Source organism: Pelophylax lessonae, assembly GCF_965119305.1.
Source record: "Pelophylax lessonae genome assembly, chromosome: 4".
Taxonomy (NCBI): domain Eukaryota; kingdom Metazoa; phylum Chordata; class Amphibia; order Anura; family Ranidae; genus Pelophylax; species Pelophylax lessonae.
In genome coordinates, this window is record NC_138771.1 from 327,477,458 (window position 1) to 327,501,183 (window position 23,726).

The window sequence follows — 23,726 nt, forward strand, 5'->3', positions numbered from 1 at the left end:
TCCAATACTGTACTGGACAGACAGAGTGCCTCCTTAGTGGATGATGCCCCTGTACCCAACACTAGATTTAGTAGACTGCTTACTGACTTTGACTTGGTCGATACCTGGAGACATCTTTACCCCTCCACCCGTGCCTATTCTTGCTACTCTGCCTCCCACTCCTCCATGTCGAGAATTGACTCCATTTGGCTCTCGCGCTCGCTGACGCCTGGCCTGCGGGCTGCGGGGTTTGGGCCCCGCTTGCTCTCTGACCATGCCCCTTACTGGGTGTCGCTATCATCCTTCCCTGGCCCTCCGCGGAGCCACTGGCGCCTGAATCCTTTCTGGCTCTCTGTGGTCCCGGGTTTGGACGGCCTTGGGGAGGAATGGACGCACTTTTTTGCTAATAACGACCTCACCACCTCGCCCCTGTTGGTGTGGGAGGCGTTCAAACTCCATGCTAGGATGCTATTGTCAGAGCGCATATCCAGGTTCAAGCGGTCTTCGCGGGTGGAGTTCTCCTCCGCGGAGCACCGACTTGCGGAACTTGAGAGTCGCTACGCCCTTGCACCTTCCCCGGAGTTGCTTGCGGACTTAAATCTACAGACGCGGGCGATGGAACAGCTGTGTCGGGAACGTGCGAATCGCAAGCTTTTTTTTTGTAAACAGGGGTCGTTTGAATTCGGTGAGAAAGCCGGTAAGCTTCTTGCTTATTTGGCTCACCTACACGAGAGGCCCCCAGTCGTAATTAACCTTCGTCGACTTACCTCTGGGGATCCGGCTGACCCCTCTGCGGTTGCGGAAGAATTCGCATCTTTTTTTCGGGACGTCTATACGTCTAAAGTGGAGTACCCCCCTTCGGATCTCTCAGCTCTACTAGACACTATCTCATTTCCTACCTTATCCCCCGAGCAGGCGTCTGCCCTTGACGCCCCCCTGTCAGTGGGTGACATAGTTGAGGCCCTCTCCTGTTTTGCGCGGGCTAAGGCTCCAGGGTCGGATGGTCTCCCTGCCGAGTTTTATTCCCTGTACTCGGAGACCTTGGCCCCCAAACTTCTAGAGGTTTATAACGCCATGTTTGAAGCTTCTGCCGCCCCGACGTCCATGGGTGAAGCTTTGATTGTCCTTATACCCAAGCCTGGAAAAGACCCCACGTTGCCTGAGTCCTATCGCCCTATTTCACTCCTTCAGTGTGGCATTAAGATCCTGGCTAAGATACTTGCTCTGCGACTTAACAAGGTCATTCACTCTCTCATACATTCAGATCAAACGGGCTTCATGCCCTCTAAAAACACGGCATGCAATACACGACGTCTGTTCATGAATGTACAGGCGACGCATGATCTGGTGGGTACCCGGGTACTGGTGTCCTTGGATGCTGCCAAGGCCTTTGATTCGGTGGAGTGGCACTACCTATGGCAATGTCTGGGGCGCTTTGGTTTTGGGCCTAAATTTGTGAAGTGGTTGACCATCCTCTACCATCGTCCTTGCGCCAGGGTGGTGGCGAATGCACACACCTCCAGGTCGTTCCCCCTTTCTAGGGGAACTCGACAGGGTTGCCCGATCTCCCCATTGCTATATGCGCTGGCGGTCGAGCCCCTGGCCATTGCCATACGTGCACACCCAGATGTTGTTGGCCTTGGTCGCGGGGATCACGTTGATAAAATTGGCTTATAAGCCGACGATATGATTCTCTACCTAGCTGACCCTGGCCCCTCCCTATCTAGAGTCCTGGACCTTATCACTACTTTTGGCGGGTTCTCCGGCCTGTCCATTAATTGGGATAAGTCGCAAATTTTGTCCCTGGATGTTTTTGCCCAATCGCGGGATCAGTCCCTCCTCCCTTTGCTTCGTGTTTCTACGCTTAAACATTTGGGGGTGCAGGTATCCCGTTCCCTTGCTGATTATATCGCTCTTAATATTGAGCCTCTGTACGCCCTAGTTAAGCATAAGACTCAAATATGGTCCCGTCTTCCCATCGGCGTGATGGGCCGTGTAAATTTGATTAAAATGATCCTCCTACCTAAAATTCTTTATGTTTTATGGCACTCCCCTGTGTATATTCCTTACAAATACTTCGCAATTCTTGAACGTTTGCTGAAAACTTTTGTGTGGGGTCCCAGTAGACACAAACTGGCGTGGCGTCACGCTCAGAAGCCGACTGCACTGGGAGGGCTTGCTGTTCCGGATTTTGGGGCGTACTACCTAGCATCGCAGTTATCCCACTTATATCACGTCAATGCACTGGATGCTCCCAGATATATGGCCTTGGCCTGCCCCCCAGTATTGACCTCGAGTCCTCACCCCTTCTGTGATATTCTCCGGGGCGCGGGTGGGCCTTCAAACACCCAGGTGACGAGTGCTGTCTCTTCTCACTATAGGAGGATATGGGATTTGGCGCTATCCAGGACTGGTGACTCGCTGTTCCACGCTAAAACTCCCTTGTGGTTCAATAGACATTTACCTGAATTACTACAACTGCCAGACCCTGGACTGTGGATGGCCAGGGGGGTCGTGTATCTCTCCCATGTATTACGGGGGGGAGCACTTCGGCCCTTCTCCCAGTTACGGACTGACTTTGACCTCCCCCCCTCCATGTATTATCGGTATTATCAACTTCGCCATGCCCTTCACGCTCAGTTTGGGGGCCGTTACCCGGACTTGCCCACTGTTGACCTGTTGGATGTCCTGACTGGTTCTGACTCCCGTAAACTTATCTCCCTTTTATATGAGATGCTGACATCCAAAACGGCCACGGCCCTAGCGTTCAGTGTTCGCCCTCGCTGGACTGACGATGTTGGAGACCTTGACGATGATGACTGGACGGAGGCTCTTGAGGCCTGTAAGCTAGTCTCGCCCAAGTTGTCTGACAGATTGACACAGGTGTATATATTACATAGAGCGTACCTCTCTCCTGACAGAATAGCCAGATTTGTTCCCTCCAGAGACCCTGTGTGCCCCAAGTGTTTACTGTCACCGGGCACCTTTGGACATCTGTTGTGGCACTGTCCTCATATCCAGGGCTTCTGGGTGCAGGTGGTTCGCTTCCTACACGACCGTATGGGGGCTCCTGTCACACTAGATCCTAGGGTCTGCCTGCTGGGTATCATACCTGATGAGGACGTTGATAAATATACCATAAAATTCCTACATGAAACCCTCTTTAGCGCAAGAAAACTGATTGCCCGCACGTGGATACAGTCCGTCTGGCCTGATCTAGCTATGTGGAAGGCTGACATTAATCAATCCTTGTCCTACAAGAAAGTCATATATACTAACCGGGGTTCCCTTGGCAGTTATCATAGGGTCTGGGACAGGTGGCTTCAGTCCTCTGACACCTGTTCTCCTGGGTGATCTCTGGGATTGTGGTGAACCTTGTGTACCCTGCTTATACTCACGGACGCTATGGGATGAGGTTTCAGTTATACTTGCTGTTATACTTGCCTGTGTGCGATGCTATTTCCCCCCATATGTATTTTGTTCTCTTTCTTTTTCTTGCCTGATTTCTGTACCTTATGTGACAATGTTGTATTATATACTACTGATGTGATGTGACCTGGTGTGCTGACTGCATATGTTTGTTTTGTTGTTATTATGTGAACCCAATAAACGTTTGTTTTCCAAAAAAAAAAAAAAAAAGCAGAAGACATGTTTGGCCGAACGCCCATTTACTCTGTGAATCTCCATAGATTATGTTCACAGTACAGAGGTCTCCCTCATAGTATTTCCCCTTCTGGTTGAATGTTCTTAGCCTATAGTGTTAGGCTAATTGTTCTTAAACTGTTTGGTTGAATGTTTTTAATGGCTGTTTTCTCTTAGGACTGAATAATAAGGGACTGTTAAACTAGCATTACAAATATACACTCCCCAGCCACTTTATTAGGTACACCTGTTCAATTGCTTGGTAACACAAATTGCTTATAAGCCAATCACATGGCTGCAACATGGTAACAATGCATTTAGACATCTGGACACGGTGAAAACGACTTGCTAAAGTTCAACCGAGCATCAGAATGGGAAAGGAATGGGATTTAAGTGACTTTGAACGTGGCATGAGTTGTTGGTACCAGATGGGTTAGTCTGAGTATTTCAAAAACTGCTGGTCATCTGGGATTTTCACACACAACCATCTCTAGGGTTTACAGAGAATGGTCTGACAAAGAGAAACTATCTACTAAGCAGCATTTGTTTGGACGAAAATGCCTTGTTGATGTCAGAGGAGAATTGGCAGACTGGTTCGAGATGATGAGAAGGGAAACAGTAACTTAAATAACCACTGGTTACAACCAAGGTATGCAGAATACTATCTCTGAATGCACAACACATTAATCCTTGAAGCAGATCGACTACAGCAACAGAAGACCACACTGTGTGCCACTCCTGTCAGCTAAGAACAGGAAACTGAGGCTACAATTTGTACAGATTCACCAAAATTGGACAATAGAAGATTGGAAAAACATTGCCTGGTCTGATGAGTGTCGATTTCAGCTTCAACATTCAGATGGTAGGGTCAGAATTTGGTGTAAACATGAAAACATGGATCCATTTTTGCCTTTTATCAACAGTTCGGGGTGGTGGTGTAATGGTGTAGGGGATATTTTCATGGCACACTTTGGACCCCTTAGCACCAATTGAGCATTGTTTAACTGCCATGGCCTAACTGAGTATTGTTGCTAACCATGTCTATCTCTTTATGACTACAGTGTACCTATCTTCTGATGGCTACTTCCAGCAGGATAATGCACCATGTCACAAAGCTCAAATAATCTCAAACATGACAATTAGTTCACTGTACTCCAATGGCCTCCACAGTCACCAGATCTCAATCCAATCCTTTGAGATGTGGTGGAACGGAAGATTCGCATCATGGATGTGCAGCCAACAAATCTGCCATCATGTCAATATGGACCGACATCTTGTTGAATTTATGCCACGAGGAATTAGGGCAGTTCTGAAGTAAAAAGGAGGACCAACCTGGTACTTGCAAGGTGTACCTAATAAAGTGGCTGGTGAGTGTATTACAAACATTATAGGTAATATTTGTTACTTTTCTGCGAATGAGACATTTTCAAAGCATTTTTTTTATTCATAGTGTTTTTGGTAAATACCAGAACTGCCATAACACTTCAGGCCTGCAAAGTGGTCCAGTCTACACACAATAACTTACCTGCGGTAACATTAACACCTTTCCGCCTACCTCTACAACTACTAAAATACATTTAAGTAATATGGTTACGTGCATTCGTAAAAAGGAACCTGTCAGGATAGAAATTTGGATTTGAAACAAATATACAGCCAGTATAGTGAACAGATATGCATTGACTGACTAAAGAAACAGAGAGATGGTAATCCTGTAGCATGCACTTTTAAAAAAAAGTTCAACAATGGAGGCTCCCATTCTTCTATTCTGACAGGACCCCTTTAAAAATTCTATACATATAGTTATCAGTTGCTGTAATACAACGCATACATAAATACAAGCTTTATAAAAAGTACCACAAACAGCATACATTGTAATGCTTTCTAGCACTCAGCATTTACTGTCCAACTGTTCACTTCATGCCTGTTCCTAAATTAGCCACAGCCGCCCAGATTGTGTAAAGGGATACACCACCCTCTTCCGCAGCTGGTAATATTACATTTTCACAATTCTCCATTGAACTGTTAATTGGGAGATTCCCAACCCCACATTTAAAGAACAAGCAAACAAACAGCATATATCAGCCAGGTCTGTGTGTCAAGTGTGAGAACAGAGCCGCTGTGCACCGTGTTCCCAGTCAGCAAACAGTCCCTGCATGTACAGTCAGGGAAAAAAACAAGAGGCACAGAACACAAGGAGACAGGGGACAAGCTGGGCCTTTGTTAACATTGTACTCAGCACCTTTAGAAAATCGCTTGCACAGTGCATTGGGCCCAGCCCTATTCGAGGGACTGGAGTAGGTGCAGCTTGTGACCCACTGACACTGGGGGATAGTCCATGAGGTTTGTCTAGTCTGCAGCTGTATCTGCTAGTCTCTCTTGGCAGAATGCTTGGCACACATAAGCTGGTAAGTCCTCTAATACATTTTACAGCATTTACAAGGTCAATGTACTCAGTGGGTACCTATGTAGAATCATATGCGGGCATTAACTGTGGTAAGGTTCGACATTTGTCACGACCATATGTTGTGTGTTACCCAAGTATTTTACACTGACACAGCACTGTATTTCTGTATTTTAAAACTGCCCATGTATAACTTGTTAATTACCAAAGCCAAGGATATATTTTGCCTATTATCATTGTATTGGGTATAAAACAGCAATTACCTTTGCGCCGGTTATAATTTGCTAATTAATATTACACTGGGTATAATCTGTATAAAACCACTGTACAGCATATAATATGCTAATTAACATCGCACCGAATATAATCAATTTATTACCATTGCATTGGGTATGTTAGTATTGCACCAGGAAGAGTCTGGTATTGAAATTGCACTTAATATCTAAAAATAGTTTTAAATATAATTTTGCTTGATATCAACAGTTAATAGTAGTGACTATAATCACCACTGCACAATTTTAATCTGTTCACTACATTGTGCTGAATAGAATCTGCTAAGTACTACAGAACAGAGTATCTTTATCCAGTATATTAAATAAAATTGAAAGGTATATACTGAAATAGTAAAGTTTATTAACATTGATTAATATGATAAAAGCTGTGAATATAGAGATATAATACTTTAAAAATACAGTTTTACTTTTTGGTACATAGAGTGTTTTACTATAGGATTCCCATTACTGTCAGAATTAGTTTAGTGCCCTATATAAAGACTTACCTTTCTAGTTACCTTGCTTTCAAGTACCTTCTTGTCACCAAACAGGAAAGAGTATAGCTATAGATAATACCTGCTGCAACTTATCAGCTTAGGTGGAACCTGTCAGTAGGTCAGGAATTTACTGGTGTAAGTGGAATGCTTATAAAAAGTAAGCAATTTCCCAACGACCTCATATAACAAGAGTGCCATTGAATACAGATAAACACTATGTTCTGTAGGCTTACTTTTTAGGTTCAAGAGAAACCTTCCGTTAGGTGACAAACTAATAAAATGAGCACTGTATGTGGCAAATATCTGTAGTGTAAGTTGCTCCAAGTAAACAGTCTATTGTTCAAGAGGAGGGCACACATAGAAAAGCAGATATCTCAAACGCTGGCAGTGACAGATCTGCACATTTGCATTAGGATTACATATACTTCATCTACATTTTTTATTCCAAGCTTAGATGATATTTGACTTATTACAATGTTTCATTATCATTAGTGGATTTTGCTCCATTAAAATCCAACCCACTGCAGACACAAATCAGTAGCAAGAAAGACAGTGGGGGGAGATTTACTAAAACTAGAGTGTGCAAAACCTGGTGCATCTCTGCATAGAAACCAATCAGTTTCCAGGTTTTATTGTCAAAGCTTAACTCAACAAGCTGAAGTTAGAACCGGATTGGCTACCATGCACAGCTGCACCAGGTTCTGAGTGCTCCAGTTTTAGTAAATTTCACCCCTTGAGACATATTGGGGTTAGGGCAACGAAGAAGACATTCCACAATATAAAGTTAGTTAGGCAGTTGCCAGCGTCAGAATCACCTATGTGACATGGACCCCAATAAAACAAAACAAAATTTAATCAGATGTATAGATTTTGCAACATGATGTCTATGCTCAGCTCAAAGCAGTAAATTCCAGCATTAGGTCTTTACTGCTGGTATGCATTATCAGGAAGGGATGCTGTTCAAAGCAGAACATCCTTCTATAGACTTTACAATAAAGCAGGGTTTACAATTTGGTTTGTATTAGGGTTACAGATAGGGTTAATAAAAGGGTAGCTTACAGAAGGTTCACACTAGTGGCAACTTAAGTTCTCCAAAAACCTGTTCTATTATTTTTCAGGGGGTTCTTGTAACATATCTGCAGTAACATATGCAGTAAATGCCTAGCAGATTCCATCACCTTGGAGTTTTCCTTCTACAAATGGGAGCCTTAAGCCTCGTACACACGCGTCGAAAATCGACAGGGAATTTTCGTCCAACGACCGATGTGACGATTTTCGGCTTGTTAGTATGATGCTTCCAACAACCGACTCTGACTTTTCGGCCAAAAAAAATCTGGTGTGCAGGCTATAAAATTTTTGTCCGCCATCAAAACACGGCCGATTTTCGTGCAGTCAGTACAGATTTCGACAGGGAAAAATCTAATGAGCAAGACTGGGCATGCTCAGAGAAGAAAGAACACAAAGAAAGCAAACCAACACATGACATCACTTCTGAAGTAGAATTTTGTTGGGCGAGAAAATTTGTGTGCAGTCTAGGCACATTCCAACCAACAAAACACCACTCTGGACAAAAGATGGACGACCGGTCGGCCGATAATCGTTGCGTGTGTACTAGGCTTAAGTCCTCCAGTAGATTTCTCCATTAAGGACAGAAGCATCTTGATAGCCGATAGTGATGGGCAGTCATGAGAATGTAGAAAGTAGAGCTCTTATGGCCATAGTCCATGAGAAACCGAAAAAAGCAGTGAATGGTTTAACATGACATTTTTCACTAACCACTGAAATATGAGTCCTGGCTAAACTTACTCTACAGCAAGCAGTACAAATTGAAAAAAAATAGGGAAAGCCAATGTATGGTGATCTGGAGTGTTGGAACCCACTGTGATCTTTGCCTCTCTGCCATTGGTGTATTTTGGTTTTGTGCTGCCCTAGGCAAGATTAAAATTGGGCGCCCCCCCCCCCCCATCCTATGTAAATTTGCCCCGCTCCCTTTTTAACGAATGTGACTCCCTTAAAAATTGAAGGACTACAAGTCCCAGCATGAACCCCTGAGATCTCACGAGAGGGGGGGTGGGTGAGGGAGAGAGAGAGGGGGGTGGGTGACAGGAGATGAGAGGGGGGATGAGAGAGAGGGGGATGAGAGAGAGAAGAGGGGGATGAGAGGGAGAGAGGGGGATGAGAGAGAGAGAGGGGGATAATAGAGAGAGAGGGGGCTGAGAGAGAGAGGGAGGGATGAGAGAGAGAGGGGGGTGAGAGAGAGGGGGGGGGTGAGAGAGGGGGGTTGAGAGAGGTGGCTCTAGCAACCAGTAGCCAATAGAGTCTCAGGTGGAGTGGGGGTGGCTTTTTTGCTGCCCCCTGCAAAGTGCCGCCCAAGGCCTGGGCCTTGTTGGCCTAGGCCAAAATACAGCATGCTCTCTGCCAGTAAGTCTATGTACTATATTCCACATGAAGTAAAAGACTGGTTCCTTTTCTGCTTATATTTGTTAACTTGTTGTAACATCTCTTGGCAAAAAAAAAACACACTTATCAACTTTGAAAGCACTGGTTATTTCTATTGAGTTAATCTTCACAATCTAATAAATGCTGAACCTCCTCAGACAATGTTTAAGTTGGTCACACAACTTACTATCAGGTCATACACAGACACCTTCTTAATCATACTTTACAGTACTTCAGTCTCAGTGGAATAGCCTACAGTGTCATTGCTTGTGTGTGTTATGATTTCGCTCGATCCTCTTGGGAGGAGGATGTTTATATGAACATGAGATCAGTAGATAAGATATGTTTGAAAGTTTTCTCATCATGAATACTCATTTACACCTAAGTGCAGGATGTAATAAAACAAATATTTATATGTTTAACTCATTTTCATCCTAGGATACCCTGTTAAGGCCATCATAAATTAGCTGAGGATTTACAAATTCATCCAATTCTCTAGTTGCTTGTTGGGTAATATATGCCCCCTCTGATTTGTGTTGTATGGAGAACATTAGAAAATGGGTGTTCTATTACTAGCTATTATTAAATACTGTGGATAGGGGAGAGTAGAGCTAGCAAAGAGGTAAATGATCCCTAAAAATGGTCACAAGTGTCACCATGCCTGCCAGGTATACGCAGTTATTAGTGAAGGGATACAACAAAATGATCTGTTCATTCTTCAGCGTGCTTCTTTGACTGGCAGATATGGGTCTGTGGTTGTATCAATTATAATTCTCTTCATTCACCTTCAGCTTTATCCACCATATTGTTCTGGAAATTATGGAGAATTGAGGAATGGATACACTCACGTCTGATTAAGTATTTACTATAATTAGCTCCTTTACTCCAAAGCAGGTGTTAATGGTCAGGGATCACATGAAAAGAAAAATGCTCCACATACAGTAGTGCAGTAAAACTCAAATAAAACCTTTATTCCACTAGAGCAGTGGTCCTCAACCCTGGCCTACAGGGCCCACTAACAGGCCAGGTTTGCAAGATAACTGAAATACATCCCAGGTGATATCATTTGCTGCTCAGTGATTGCAGTACTCTAGTCTGCATCTCCCCAAGGTAATACTTAAAATCTGGCCTGTTAGTGGGCCCTGAGGACTGGAGTTGAGGACCACTGCACTAGAACATATCTCATCAGAAAGTTTCTTACCACAGGCACATCTAAAAATTCTGCATAGATTGATATTCAATAACCAGAGGTAACACCACACACTAACAGATACTGGGATCTCACCAAAGCACTCGGCCTCCAGTATAGATCCGACTTCAGCCCCCTCACCCCCGCCAATCACTCTTACTGTTAACACCAAGTCACAGCCCAACATGTTGTCATATCCAACTTTATCAAGGTACCTTGATAACTCCATGCATGCTTCTGCAGAGTGCTACTGACTTAAGTGGTTTATCCTTTCCCCTCCTTTGGATCCACACTCTTGCTGCATATAAAAAAAAATGTTAAAATGTCAAGACTTCCCATTGAAGTAAGTTGGAGATTACACATTAGCCTGATAGCAGGGTGGAACAAGAAGACAGGTGATAGAAATAAGCACAGAAACTTGGTAGCAATTGATCTTCATTGCAAGGATCCATAGATAGTACAGTATATCCTCAGACATCAAGTCCTCTAAACAAAAGTTGGTGTTTTTATCTACTGTATGTTCCAGGCATAATAGAGTCATTAAAGGGGAACTAAACTGCTATTTAATTCATTTTTAATATTGAAAGCCACCCCCCTCCCCCCCATCCATCCATCCATCCATCCATCTCTATGCTTTATTTTGTTGGGAAATCACTTAGAAAAACCCCCCTAACATTTTTGGCTGTGGCCATCTTGAGTAAGGGCAGATGATTCATGTAGAAATTACTTTCAGAAATCCCATCTGCCCTTAGCTCAGGCATGCAAGCAGGAGGTTGTGCTTAGCTGAGAAAACCCCTCCTCCCCTCTTGAAGACTCCTTGAATATATGACATAATTTGCCTCGGCAGAAAACCAGGAATTTACTGAAGAAATATAAAATAAAAAAGTTTAAAACAATTAAATATGATATACTTTCTTATCTATTTACTAATGCTAGCAACATAAGGATTCAAAATAGTCAATGTTGATTGAGAGGGTGACGTTCCGCTTTAACACAACTGTTTTTTTTTTTTTTTTTTTTTAAGGGGCTAGATACCTTTAAAATGTACAATTTAAAAATGTAAATGTACCTTTAAAGTAAGTATGACTATTGAATTTATTGTTTACTGAGAAAATACAATGTTTCCTCATAGCTGCTGGTGTACACTTGTTCTCTCCTGTTGACCATGGTCTTCACTTCAGAGACTTCAAAACCGTCTAAGAACAGAAAGAAAGGGCATGGCAAGGGGAAGGAGAATCCAGGCACTTTCCAGGATAAAGGCCATGGGAAAGCATCTCCAGATCCAGTTATAGGAGGGAACTCTTTTCCCCCATCTCAGTTTTATAGTTTAGTGGAAGAATATGAGCAAAGTTTAAACGAGATGGTTACCCAGCTAAGGAACAACTCTGAGTCCTCAAGTGGCCGATGTGAAGTGAACCTGAGACTCTGGATTTCCAACAGGAGGAGTCTTTCCCCCTGGACTTACAGGTAACATTGGTCACTAACAATACAAATTATACATTTTCAACGTAAGCAAATTTTACTGTGCTGTGGTATGTTGGTTCTAAAGTGGGAGTAAATTCCCTTGGTTGATTTTTATCTATAGGTAAGCCTATAATAAGGTTTACCTATATGCACAGTAAATATCACCTAAACATGCACCGTTTAGGAGATATTTACTTGTGAAGCCGCTGGTGAAATCACCGACATATGTGCTCTTGCCGTTCATTCAGAGTCCAGTGTCGTGAACAGCGGCTCCTGCACGCATGCGCTGCAGTGACATCATCACGGCTTATTCACTCAAAGCACGCCAACCCGGATGAAAGACAGGGGGAAGATGGAAGCCCTGTCAGCAGTAACAGCATGCCACTGGAGGGCTTGGTTTTAAGGTAAATTTCACATAATGTGCTAGCATGCGATGCATACGTGCACATTATAAAACTTAAAAAAAAAAAAGCCGTCGGTTTACTACCACTTTAAGTTGCTACCACTGTTTTTGAATTTAGCACAAGACTAGCTTTTAGTGGGATCTGGTATTCTTAAAATGAAAACTCATCTCTGCACAATGTAGATATTTTCACTTGCTTCTTAATCGATAAGGTAGGTCCTTGTACAATATAGTTGTTGGTAGATCTAATGAAAATGATAACATACTGCCCCAGCCAAGAAAAGGCACTATAAAGCTACAGAAAATAGACCAGAAGGAAAAATCTTTAGAATTTTTCAACTTGTACACGTATAACATGGAGATGATTTTTGAAAGTTGTCCCCTTATTGCATTCAATAAGAGCAACGCATTGAAGCAAATGCATTTTGACCAAAACAAGGTCCTTGCCAAAGTATATGAAAAAAGATTAATGCAGGTGACAATCATGAAAAAATTAAATAGAGGATTAAGGAAATTAGGATTAAAAGCAGGGTTTTTATTTATTCAGGTGGTCCAATGTTTTACATGAATACTGTCCTAAGGAGGGAACCTCTATAGTTCATGTATCATATAGCATAAAAAAAAAATGTTTAGCTCTTAAGGTTATTTTTTGCTGTCTGCATTCCATTAGGAAGATTTCCCTTTTGTTCCAGACAAGATGATGTAAAAGAAAGTGAGAGAAGATCCCTTACTAAGTAAGGGGAATTCCCCTCTTCGACAGTTGTCACCAGAACAGTCATCCCTTAAGAAGGTTTACTATCCCTTCTTGATGCAACTGAAATGTAGCGGATTATACATAACTTTCTGTTTTGGTGACAAGGGTCACCAGGACAAATACAAAGAGTAAATTTACACAGTAGGAACACAGACAGAAATATAAACTTGACAACGGTTCTAATCCTTCCCCACTCTGTCCACAAAAATAGCAAAAAGAGTTCGGTTTAGCATATAATTTAAGCACCCATTGATAAATGATATATAAATGAAATGTGTGAAAATCACCATGCTGCAGCTGGGCCTAAAGACTACCTACTGTCTTTGATAGGTTCAGGATTTGAAAAATCAAAGTTAATGTTTGTCATTGAAATATTAAACCTTCTTAATTAGTATTCATTTCATTAAGGCTGTACAGTGTCTATTATGTCCATCAAGTAACTGGTCTTTTATCTGGAAGTCTGCAAAATGAGACTTGCATATGGTACTTCAGAAACCTTCACCTAAAATGTAGAACTCCCTCTGACTTTTATTTGACTGACACAAGTACAAAGACCCCATAGTGCATCCTACTCCTTTGATGGTCACTTCTTCTCTTCCGAAGATGAATGACGCTGACTATCAACCCAAGTAAGGGCTTGTGTCAGTGGCAGTTTGACAACAGTTTTGGGATCACTGAGAATTCACTGATATCTGCAACAGACTTCATTGTAACCTGCACTTGACCTACTTCAAGTGGTTTTGAATTCCCCAAGCTTATATGGGAACGTAAAACCAATTCAAAGTTCACAAAAGCACATCAACATGGGTCTTTAAAGTGGAATTAGTCTTTACATTTACATATTCTCCCATGGGAGCCTCACTGTTGCAATATTTAAGCTTTCAATATTCTTACAATAAAGAGAATGCAGCGATTAGAGTAAAATGGAGGGATAAGGCAAGGCTAAAGCCTCGTACACACGCAACGATTATTGGCCGACCAATTGGCCGTCTTTTGTCCAGTGTTGTTGTGTTGGTTGAAATGTGCTCTAGACTGCACACGAATTTTCTCGGCCAACAAAAAACAACTTCAGAAGTGATGTCATGTGCTGGCCGAAAATTCACGGCCAACTATCGATGCGTGTGTACGAGGCATTAAAATCCTGACATTAAGATCTCATTCCGCAAGTTCTTAAGATATAGAATAAGAAGTTTAACCGATTGGCACCTATATAAAATAGATTTATCATTACATAGGTATAATTACTTTTCAACGGTATCACATACAATGATACATTTTAAGATACCTTCATAAAATCCACTTATCCTGTAAGTGCAAACATCTATTTCACATGCTAGTCTATGACAAACCTTGGGATGACATGGAATTTAATACCACCAAAACCACTACACTCTACTGATGCATACTGTAACCATCCCAACAATTTTACAACCTCTCCCAAATGCTTGTCACCACCTTGTGCTTTTTTTAAATCACTTTATTCTCTGTCCAAGTTTAACACACACACATTTTGCCTCTCTTCTCGATATCCTTAATCCTCTGCCAGACACTACACAACAAGTCAGGACTCCCCACACATTCATTTTTCAAGTAGTGACTCAGTTACTAACTAAGATGCTTGAAAACCCTTTAAAGATTCAGGTAACGCATGAATAGGATAATGTTCTTTATAAACAGCTCACTGTTTCAGCTACAGTATGACCTTGGTTTTTGAAATGTGCAAATATGCAGACAATAGGCTTCCTTTTTTAAAATAGAGACAATTAGGCAGAAAAAATGCTACCCGAGATAGCTGAGGAGTTGTTTGTATTCTCTTAAACCACAAGTGCCGACCCTTTGTCAGCTCAAGAGCCATGCGTAGATAGAACAAGTGCTGCTGAGCCATATCAACAGTGGTATTTACAGAAACTAAAGTCAAAAGGTAACTGTATTCTGGAATGAAACTGTGAATGGCACATTCATTTCGGCGAGGGTCTATGTCATTAGCTGTGTCACCATTGGCTAGTTATTACCGTAAGAGCCACTGAATTCAACAGGCACAGATAAATCCCCCATGTCTCTCTATGACAACAGTTTGCAACTATTCTGTTAAGACCTACTCGGCACTTTGTGAATTTTCTAAGTACCTTAAAAAAGTATTCATACCCCTTGAAATTTTCCACATTTTGTCACGTTACAACCAAAAACGTGAAATGTATTTTTTTGGGATTTTATGTGATAGCCCAACACAAATGGAACATAATTGTGCAGTGGAAGGAAACTCAAAAATGGTTTTCAAAATTTGCATGCATGCATTTGTATTCAGCCTCCTATACTCTGATACCCCTAGCTAACATTTAGTGGAACCAATTGTCTTCAGAAGTCACTTAATTAATAAATAGAGTCCACCTGTGTGTAATTTATCCCAAGCTTTGAATCTCACAAAGCACTGTTCAATGCATCAACCAAAAATGGAAAGAGTATGGCACAACTGCAAACCTACCAAGACATGGCCGTCCACCGAAACTGAAAAGCCGGGCAAGGATATCATTAATCAGAGAAGCAGCCAATAGGCCCATGGTAACTCTAGAGGAGCTACAGAGATCCACAGCTCAGGTGGGAGAATCTGTCCACAGGACAACTATTAGTTGCGCACTCCATAAATCTGGCCTTTATGGAAGAGTGGTAAGAAGAAAGCCATTGTTGAAAGAAAGCCATAAGAAGTCCCGTTTGTAAGAAGCCATATGGGGGATATGACAAACATGTGGATGAAGGTTCTCTGGTCAGAAGAGACCAAAACTGAACTTTTTCGTCTAAAAGCAAAATGCTATGTGTGCTGGAAAACTAACACTGCACATCCCCCTGAACACCCCATCCCCACTGTGAAACATGGTGGTGGCAGCATAACTTTGTGGGGATACTTTTCTTCAGCAGGGACAGGGAAGCTGGTCAGAGTTGATGACAAGATGGATGGAGCCAAGTACAGGGCAATCTTAGAAGAAAACCTATTGGAGTCTGCAAAGGACATGAGACGGGGGAGAGGTTCAGCAGGACAACAACCCTAAACATACATCCAGAGCTACAATGGAATGGTTTAGATCAAAGCATATTGTGTTAGAATGGCCCAGTCAAAGTTCAGACCTAAGTTCAATTGAGAATCTGTGGCAAGACTTGAAAATTGATGTTCACAGACGCTCTCCATCCAATCTGACAGAACTTGAGCTATTTAGCAAAGAAGAATGAGCAAACATTCATATTCTCTGAAAAATGGCCAAGAAATCATAAATTCTGCCAGGGTATGTAAACTTATGAGCACAACTAAAAGTTTCCTGAAACCTGGGACATGTGATTCCCCCAAACTGATAATCCTTACTGGGGGATACGCCATTCAATCAATATAAACAAGTTTGTAATCTCAAATACTGATCATAGACGCAGACATTTTTCTAGCAATTTCAAGACTTCATATTTTATAACTAAATCCAAATGCTCTAATATGCATGCTTGTTCTAATTCATTAACCCCTTTCCACTGCCTCCTCCCAGCTTCTAAATGCTGGACAGACATTCAGGTCATGTGACAGCTGTGATTGGCTATCACGGTGGTCACATGATCGTAAAGCTCCCTATTGCAAGTATGCAGCAGGTGTTTTCTGGTCCCTGCCAGTGAGTGTGCTGGGAGCACGTAGGGTGTGTGCTCTCAGCACTGAAAACTGTTTACATAAGGCTGCATATGCAGTCTTTCAGTATTAAAGCCCACCTGCCGAGAGGCCGCATATATGCACCACGTGGGCAGGAAGTGATTAAAAGTGTACACGCCGCCCATAAATGGCTGAGAACCACAGGATACCAAGGCCAATTGGTAAAATGGCAGGTGGCGACTGGACAAAACACTCACAAGACGGCAGCTACTTGTTGAAGTATGAGATTCCCTCCAGAATAAAAATAAAAAGAGAAAACAGGACGCAATGTCAGTGCGAGTAAAAATGGGATTTTTGACTTACCGTAAAATCCATTTCTCGGATGTCGGACACAGCTCCTGATCTTCTTAACCATTGGGTTATACTGCCCCTACAGGAGTAGGACACTAGGCAGAAAAAATGTCTGACTACGCCTATGGGTAGTCCCAGGGGGTATACTCCCTCTCTCTGCTATAGGTATTCCGTTTTGTTATGAGCAGTGTGAGAAGAATTATAACTCCATAGAGGGGTGGGTGCTGTGTCCGTTAATGAACTTCAGAAAAATAGATTTTACGGTAAGTCAAAAATACAATTTTCTCTTTCGTTCCCTGATGGACACAGCTCCTGTTATTCTTAACCAATGGGATGTTCCAAAGCAGTGTTAAACATGAGGTGTGGGAACAGCGAAAAAGAAATTCCTAAGGCTAACTATAGCCAACCAGGTAAACAGGAGTTCAACCAAAACAACTGGAGCTCACCTGAAAAAACAATACACCCTGAAAGAGGACCAGGTCCACTAAACAGCAGCCTGCAAAACCTTGCAGCCAAAGGAAGCATTAGGGAACGGCTCTGTGTTCGAGTCAAATGTAAGGTCGACTCGAACATCAGCTGTTCGCGTGTTTGCAGAACACACAAACAAATGGGGAGTTCAGCGGGAAGTTCGCCCGTCGATGAGTGCCCCATAATGCACTGCGCTGTTGCAGTGCATTGATTGCTGATGATTGGCCAAAGCATGCACCTGACCTGTATGCTTTGGCTTATCACAGCACAATGTCCTGTCAGAGCCAATCATGGCTCAGGTGCTAAGTCTATATAATAAGTATATAAGTCTATATACACTATATAAGGCTGTTGTTTATAAGGCAGCCGTGTATAGTGTATGACAATAGAGATTAGGCAGATAGTTTGTGGATAGTGAGTTCAGTCAGTTTAGTGCAGTCAGTGTAATGTACAGGCAAACCCCACTTTTAAAATGTATGGATATGCTGTAGTCCTGGGTCTCCTCTCGGTGCTCCCCAAGTTTTGTGTCCCTGTCACTTAAAGTTCGGGAGCAGTGCATGCCAAGCTGACCAAGATTTCCCTTAGACTCCAATGTTTAACCACTTGCTACCCGCCCGCCGTCAAATGACCGCAGAGCGGTGCAGCTATTGTTCTGGGACGCCATCATATGACGGTGCACCAGAACAGCCTCTCTCGTGCACCGACAGGGATGGCACCCACATGGGATGAGTCTTTACCCATGTGATCGGCTGTGTCCAATCACAGCCGGTCACATGTAAATGAGGAAGTGCCGTTATTCGGCTCTCCTCGCCTCACACTGTCAGAGGACACTTTAACAGAGTTTGCATGTTCACTAGGACTTTTTCCTTGTTCGAGATGTTCTGGTATGAACCGAACAGGGGGGTGTTCGGCCCATCACTAGGAAGCATCCGCAGATGTCAACACATCCACTTTATGGAACTTTGTTAAAGTGTGCACCGACGACCAGGTGGCCGCCTTGCAAACCTGCGTCACTGACGCCTGATGACCAAAGGCCCCGGAGGCACTGCGCGCCCTAGTAGAGTGCGCCTTGACAGGGAAAGGAGGAACCTGCTGCTTGATGGAATAGGCCTGAATCACCGTATGTCTGATCCATCTGGAAATTGTCACAGAGGAAGCGGACCAGAACAAAACTCGATCTTGTAGCCGGACCAAATGATTTAGTGGATCCACTTGTCTTGTACCAGGGAAGTCCACAGAGCGGGAAACCAGGGAAGACATCCCCCCACCCCTGATACAGGTGAGAGCACACCTTCATGCTGAAGGAGCCTTGTCCACGGGTCGGGAGAAACCCGCTCTCGGCTTGCCAGACCAGGTTCGTTTGGATCCTCCAGAGGAGGTCCTGAAAGGCTTCGAGCCCTTGTCAGTCGACCTTGATGAACAAAAAAACTTCTTTTGAGCGGAGAAGGAGTAGCCTGCAGAAGAAAGATACTCTTACCCCCTGTGAGACCTTTAATGATGTCATCCAGGGTAGCTGCAAACAGGCGATCTCCTTAAAAGGGAAGATCAGTTAAGGCCTTTTTAGAAGTCTGGTCCGCAGGCCAGCATTTAAGCCGAAAGACACGCCGAAGGACCACTGCTGAAACAGAGAGCCGAGCCACTAGGGGAGCCGCATCCAAAGAGGCATTACAGATAAACTGCAGCCCCTGGACCAGCTGGTCCACCAGCTCAGCAAAGGCAGAGGGCAGCTGTTCTCCTTCCAGGTCAAGGCGTAAAAGCTTAGTCCACTCAGTCAGAGTTTGCAATACCAGGGCAATGGTGAATGCCAGCCTTAGTGCCGAACCAGCCAGAGTATACATATTGCGGGCCACAGTCTTCACCTTCCTGTCAGCCGGATCTTTAAAGGTCGGGGACTCTTCAACTAGAATCATGGTTGCCTTGTTCAATCTGGAAACCACAGGGTCCACTTCTTAATAAGGGACTCCTCATAGAGGTATCGCCTAGCAAATCGCTTAGGCACCCCAAGGGGACACTTTGGTCATCCCCACTCTTTAGTGACAATTCTGTCAAAATAGGCAGGGAAAGAAAACATCTTTGCAGCTCTGGATGGCTTGTGAGTGCCAAAGGGAATCTGTGCCTCTGTCAGAGCTGCAGCTGCGTCCTCCATCTTTATGGTCTCACGCACAGATACAATCAGTGCTTCCACCAGCACCTTTTAGTGCGCGGTTGCAGATATGAAGGAATTGTCCTCAATATCTGAGGATTCCAGGCACATGGTCGCAGACCCAACAGGATCTGATGAGACAGATGGGGCAGGGGAAGGTGGGGGGCGCTTTTTGCTAGCCCGTCGCCTGAAAGCCACCTCCACCCAGGACACAAAGGACTCCAGGACCGCTGTCAGTGCATCGATGGATGGTTGGGACCTGGAGGGCCCCTCAGCCTCAGAGAGGGGATCAGATGGGGAGATGTTCTCCAAAGACTCCATGAGTCACCAGGGGGATGCCACAAAAAGTGTAAAACACTGCAAAGGGACAACTCCCACTGCACTGGCAGCACCACCCAGTCGCCAGGCACAAAGCACCAAACGATCCTCAGCAGAGAGTGAGAGGACCCCACCAGACTCACCACCCAGCAGAAACAGACACCTGCTGCCATCAGGATAATCAGCATTCCACACGTGGCGATCAGGAAGTGACAAGATCCAGGAGTCAGCAACAGGGTATGAGGAGTGGCTCCCACTGCCAAAATTGCCGCCCACAGGGCTCCACTGTAATGGCCACCGCTATTTTCAATGGCAAACCACTGCAAAATGGCCCTCGGACTACACAAACATGGCCCCCCTGCACACAGGTTACAAGAAAATTGCAGCCCCGCACGGCACCATGAAGCTCCCAGGGACCCAAAAGGGATCCCTAGGCCTCAAGGATAGGCCCAGACAGGACACGTGCCTGACAGGAGCCCTCCCCCCCAGGTACAACCCTACCCACACAGCGGATCGTCCGGTTGCCGGCGGCGCACCCCCCATCATCAGCATGGTGCCCTGCCTCCACCCCAGGAGGTGGACCAGACCACTCACACAGCCCCAGCTTTGGACAGATAAAGGGGGGTGCCTGACGGGAAGGAGGGGAACCCAGGGGTCCGACCGTCCCAAGGGGGGGCCACGTTCATCCCAAAACCCTCCAGGGGGAGAGGGGGGACAGCTACTCACCATATCAGGAACCAGGCTGGCACCACTCCAGACAGAATCTCCTCTCTATCAAAATGGGGGGCTGTCGGCCAGGAGGAAAGCTGTAACTCGGGCCTAGACCCGGTCGTATGCGACCTCACGAGGAGTTTGACTCGTAGGCCATCCCCGTCAGGAGGGGCTATGTTGCGGCTGACCTAGCATGTAGCTGAGGTCTGCGCGCGCTCGCTGGCCAGACTGGAATGACCACTGGATCTAAATGATTGTCGTCCAGTCCGGCAGTTGATTGTAGATCTCACAAGAAAAAACCAGGAGAAAAATCTAAAAATAAAAAAATTGCCAGGACCAGAGATCCCAGCAAGGAACTAGGTCCTTACTCCTGACTAGGCAGAAAAAAATGGATCACCTATAGCAGAGACTGTTAACCAGTGCTGTTAACTATAGCAGAGAGAGGGAGTATACCCCTTGGGACTGCCCATAAGCGTAGTCAGACTTTTTTTCTGCCTAGTGTCCTACTCCGGGGGGGGGGGGGGGGCAGTATAACCTAAAGGTTAAGAAGATCAGGAGCTATGTCCATCAATGAACGAAAGAGAAAACAACAACACTTTATTCCAATATCCACTTACATCTGAATAACTTGCAGACTGCATGTAGAGGTACTGTGGTATCGTGTGTGGTAATCCAAGGTGGTAGACAGGGTAGGCTGGAGGGCTGCTGAAGATGTCTGGACCCACTGAAGGTGACAACTGGGGCTAATCACATTAGCAAACTCCAAGGCTCCCCACCGAGTGACAGAAGATAAAATAGCCCGATAGGGAGACCACTGCTCACACAAGTCTAGACCCGCCACTTGAGAAAGCAGGAGAATGGCAATGTCACAGACTCTCATGCACCACTACTGGCTTCAACAAGACAGGACACACAAGCTGGGGAGGGGGTTTCTGAGGCCTATCCTCTTTCTTTAGGCTGACCCACACGGGGGGGAAAATCCAAAAAGTCTCTATGTGACACAATTTCTGAAATAGCTCCGCTAGAGAGTTGCAGGGTGGAATGGTTTCAATGACCCAAACTCGCAGCCTTTTGGTGGACTGACTGTGAAAAGAAAGGAAGTGCCTAGGGACACTATGGTCTTCGGACCCCTTCTTGATCAAACTCCTGTGGTCCCCAAACCAGGCCCACACTGTGCGAATGGTGTGGCCCAAGTATAAGAGGACACAGGGGCAGGACAGCATATAGACTACAACTACAATTAGGTCTACTTCAGCAAGCATCCTACTTTTCTGACTCTAAAGCCCCGTACACACGTACCGATCATCGGCCGAACGATCGGCCGTCTTTTGTCCAGGGCTGTCGTGTCTGTTGAAAACTGCAAAAGACTGCACACAAATTTTGTCAGCCAAAAACAGCCGACTGCAGAAGTGATGTCATGTGATGGTTAACTTTCCTTGTCTTTTTTCTTTTCTGAGCATGCCCAGTCTTGCAAATCTGCTGATTGTCGGCCGAAATCTGTACTGACTGGCGAACAATCGGCCGTTCTGGTGTTGGCCAACAAAAATTTTAATGTCTACACGACAGATTCTTTTCGGCCGAAAGTGCGCTGTCGGAAGCATCATACTAACAAGCCTACAATCGGCGGATCGGTCGTCGGCCGAATATTTACGGCCGACAATCGGTACGTGTGTACGGGGCTTAAAACCGGACATACATGGATTGAAATTTGGCCGGTTCAGAAGAGACCGGCTAAATTTTGATCCATGTATGGGCATTGTAGTTGTACAGAAGTCCATCTACCGATCAACTTCTGTACAACTGCCCTGTCAGATTTTCGTTGCTTGATTAGCACTGCAGGGTACAGCGTGCAATGCTGATTAGTGTATTCTAACAATAGGGAAGTCTTCCCACTGTCTGAATACAATAGCTCAGTTGGGAGGATTCCCCCCATCCACAACAAATGTGTAGATGGGGGAATCAAGTCAGTTTTTTTTTTTTTCAACCCGCTGGTTGAATGAAGGAAACTGACTCATCTATGGGCTTCCTTATCTAGCCACCTTACGCCCGCGCTATAGCTAAAAGACAGCTGATCACTGGCTTCTGTAAGAGGGACATCGGTCACACACTGTACCCACCAGTGCTGTTAACCAGTGCCCACCAGTGCCTATCAGTACTGCTAATCAGTGCTACCTACTAGTGCCCATCAGTGCTGCCAATCAGTGCCTCATCATCAGTGCCACCTCTCAGTGCCCTTCAGTACCGCCTATCAGTGCCATCTATCAGTGCAGCCTCATCAGTGCTTCCTGATCAGTGCCATCTATCAGTGCCCATCAATGCTGCCTTATGAGTGCAGTCCATCAGTGCTATCAGTAAAGGAGAAAAATTACCTGTTTGGTAATTTTTTAACAATGAAAACTTTTTTTTTCAAAATTTTGTCTTTTTTGCAAGCTCAGTAATAACAATATTCTTGTATATCCATTTTCAGTATCAATCATGATGAGAACCGCATCCCTGCATCTATACCAGAGGCTCGTTGCTTGTGCACCGGCTGCATCAACCCATTCACCATGCAGGAGGATCACAGCATGTCCAGCATTCCAATCTACAGCAAGATCCCTGTGCGCAGACGACTGTGTGACAGCAACCCACCAGGTCAACGGGGAAGGAGAAGAAAAAAGTGCCATAAAGAATACACAACAGTCATGGAAAATATTGCAGTCGGCTGTACATGCATCTTCTGAACACACAATTCTCTTTTTGGAATCCTCTTATATGTTCCTGATTTCCAAATCCACAGCCAGATAACAGAAAACCAAACACACATAAAGCTGCACAGCATACTGTATGTGAATAATTGGTAATATATCATTTCTCTTGACCACTTGTCAGGAAGGGAATAAACATACCTTGAACTTAGAAATGAGTGGCAGGATATTTGTATGGTTAAAAATGTCTGGCAACCTTTGAGGAGAGCAGACCTACAATGGTATGATCCATAAAAAATGTTGCAAAAGGCAAAACAGGTCTTTAATAACCCATCAGGTTTAATCTGAATTTAAAAAAGGAAAACATTTGAATTTCTTGGTTGCCACAT

At 44.4% G+C, this 23,726-nt stretch overlaps 1 protein-coding gene across 3 annotated transcripts; it reads left to right on the forward strand.

The window, feature by feature from the left end:
* Window positions 1-5,745: 5,745 nt before the first annotated feature.
* On the forward strand, window positions 5,746-23,537 carry IL17B (interleukin 17B). Of its 3 annotated transcripts, none has more exons than XM_082256990.1 (3): window positions 5,746-6,026; window positions 11,552-11,886; window positions 23,118-23,537. In XM_082256990.1, exons 1-3 carry the CDS (start codon window positions 6,006-6,008, stop codon window positions 23,371-23,373), a joined length of 612 nt encoding a protein of 203 aa, XP_082113116.1. In that variant the 5' UTR covers window positions 5,746-6,005; the 3' UTR covers window positions 23,374-23,537. The 3 variants fall into 3 exon arrangements, with proteins under 3 accessions (XP_082113116.1, XP_082113118.1, XP_082113117.1); XM_082256992.1 differs by lacking the exon at window positions 5,746-6,026 and adding an exon at window positions 10,743-10,814; XM_082256991.1 differs by lacking the exon at window positions 5,746-6,026 and adding an exon at window positions 10,802-10,915.
* The last annotated feature ends 189 nt before the right edge of the window (window positions 23,538-23,726 follow it).

What these genes read in the sequence shown, in the direction of transcription:
- IL17B (XM_082256990.1), top strand. Translation starts at nt 6,006, where the DNA reads ATGCTTGGCACACATAAGCTG. An exon ending in TGCTTGGCACACATAAGCTG is followed by an intron (nt 6,027 to 11,551) that starts GTAAGTCCTCTA and finishes GTTTCCTCATAG; the next exon opens with CTGCTGGTGTACACTTGTTC. An exon ending in CTTTCCCCCTGGACTTACAG is followed by an intron (nt 11,887 to 23,117) that starts GTAACATTGGTC and finishes ATCCATTTTCAG; the next exon opens with TATCAATCATGATGAGAACC.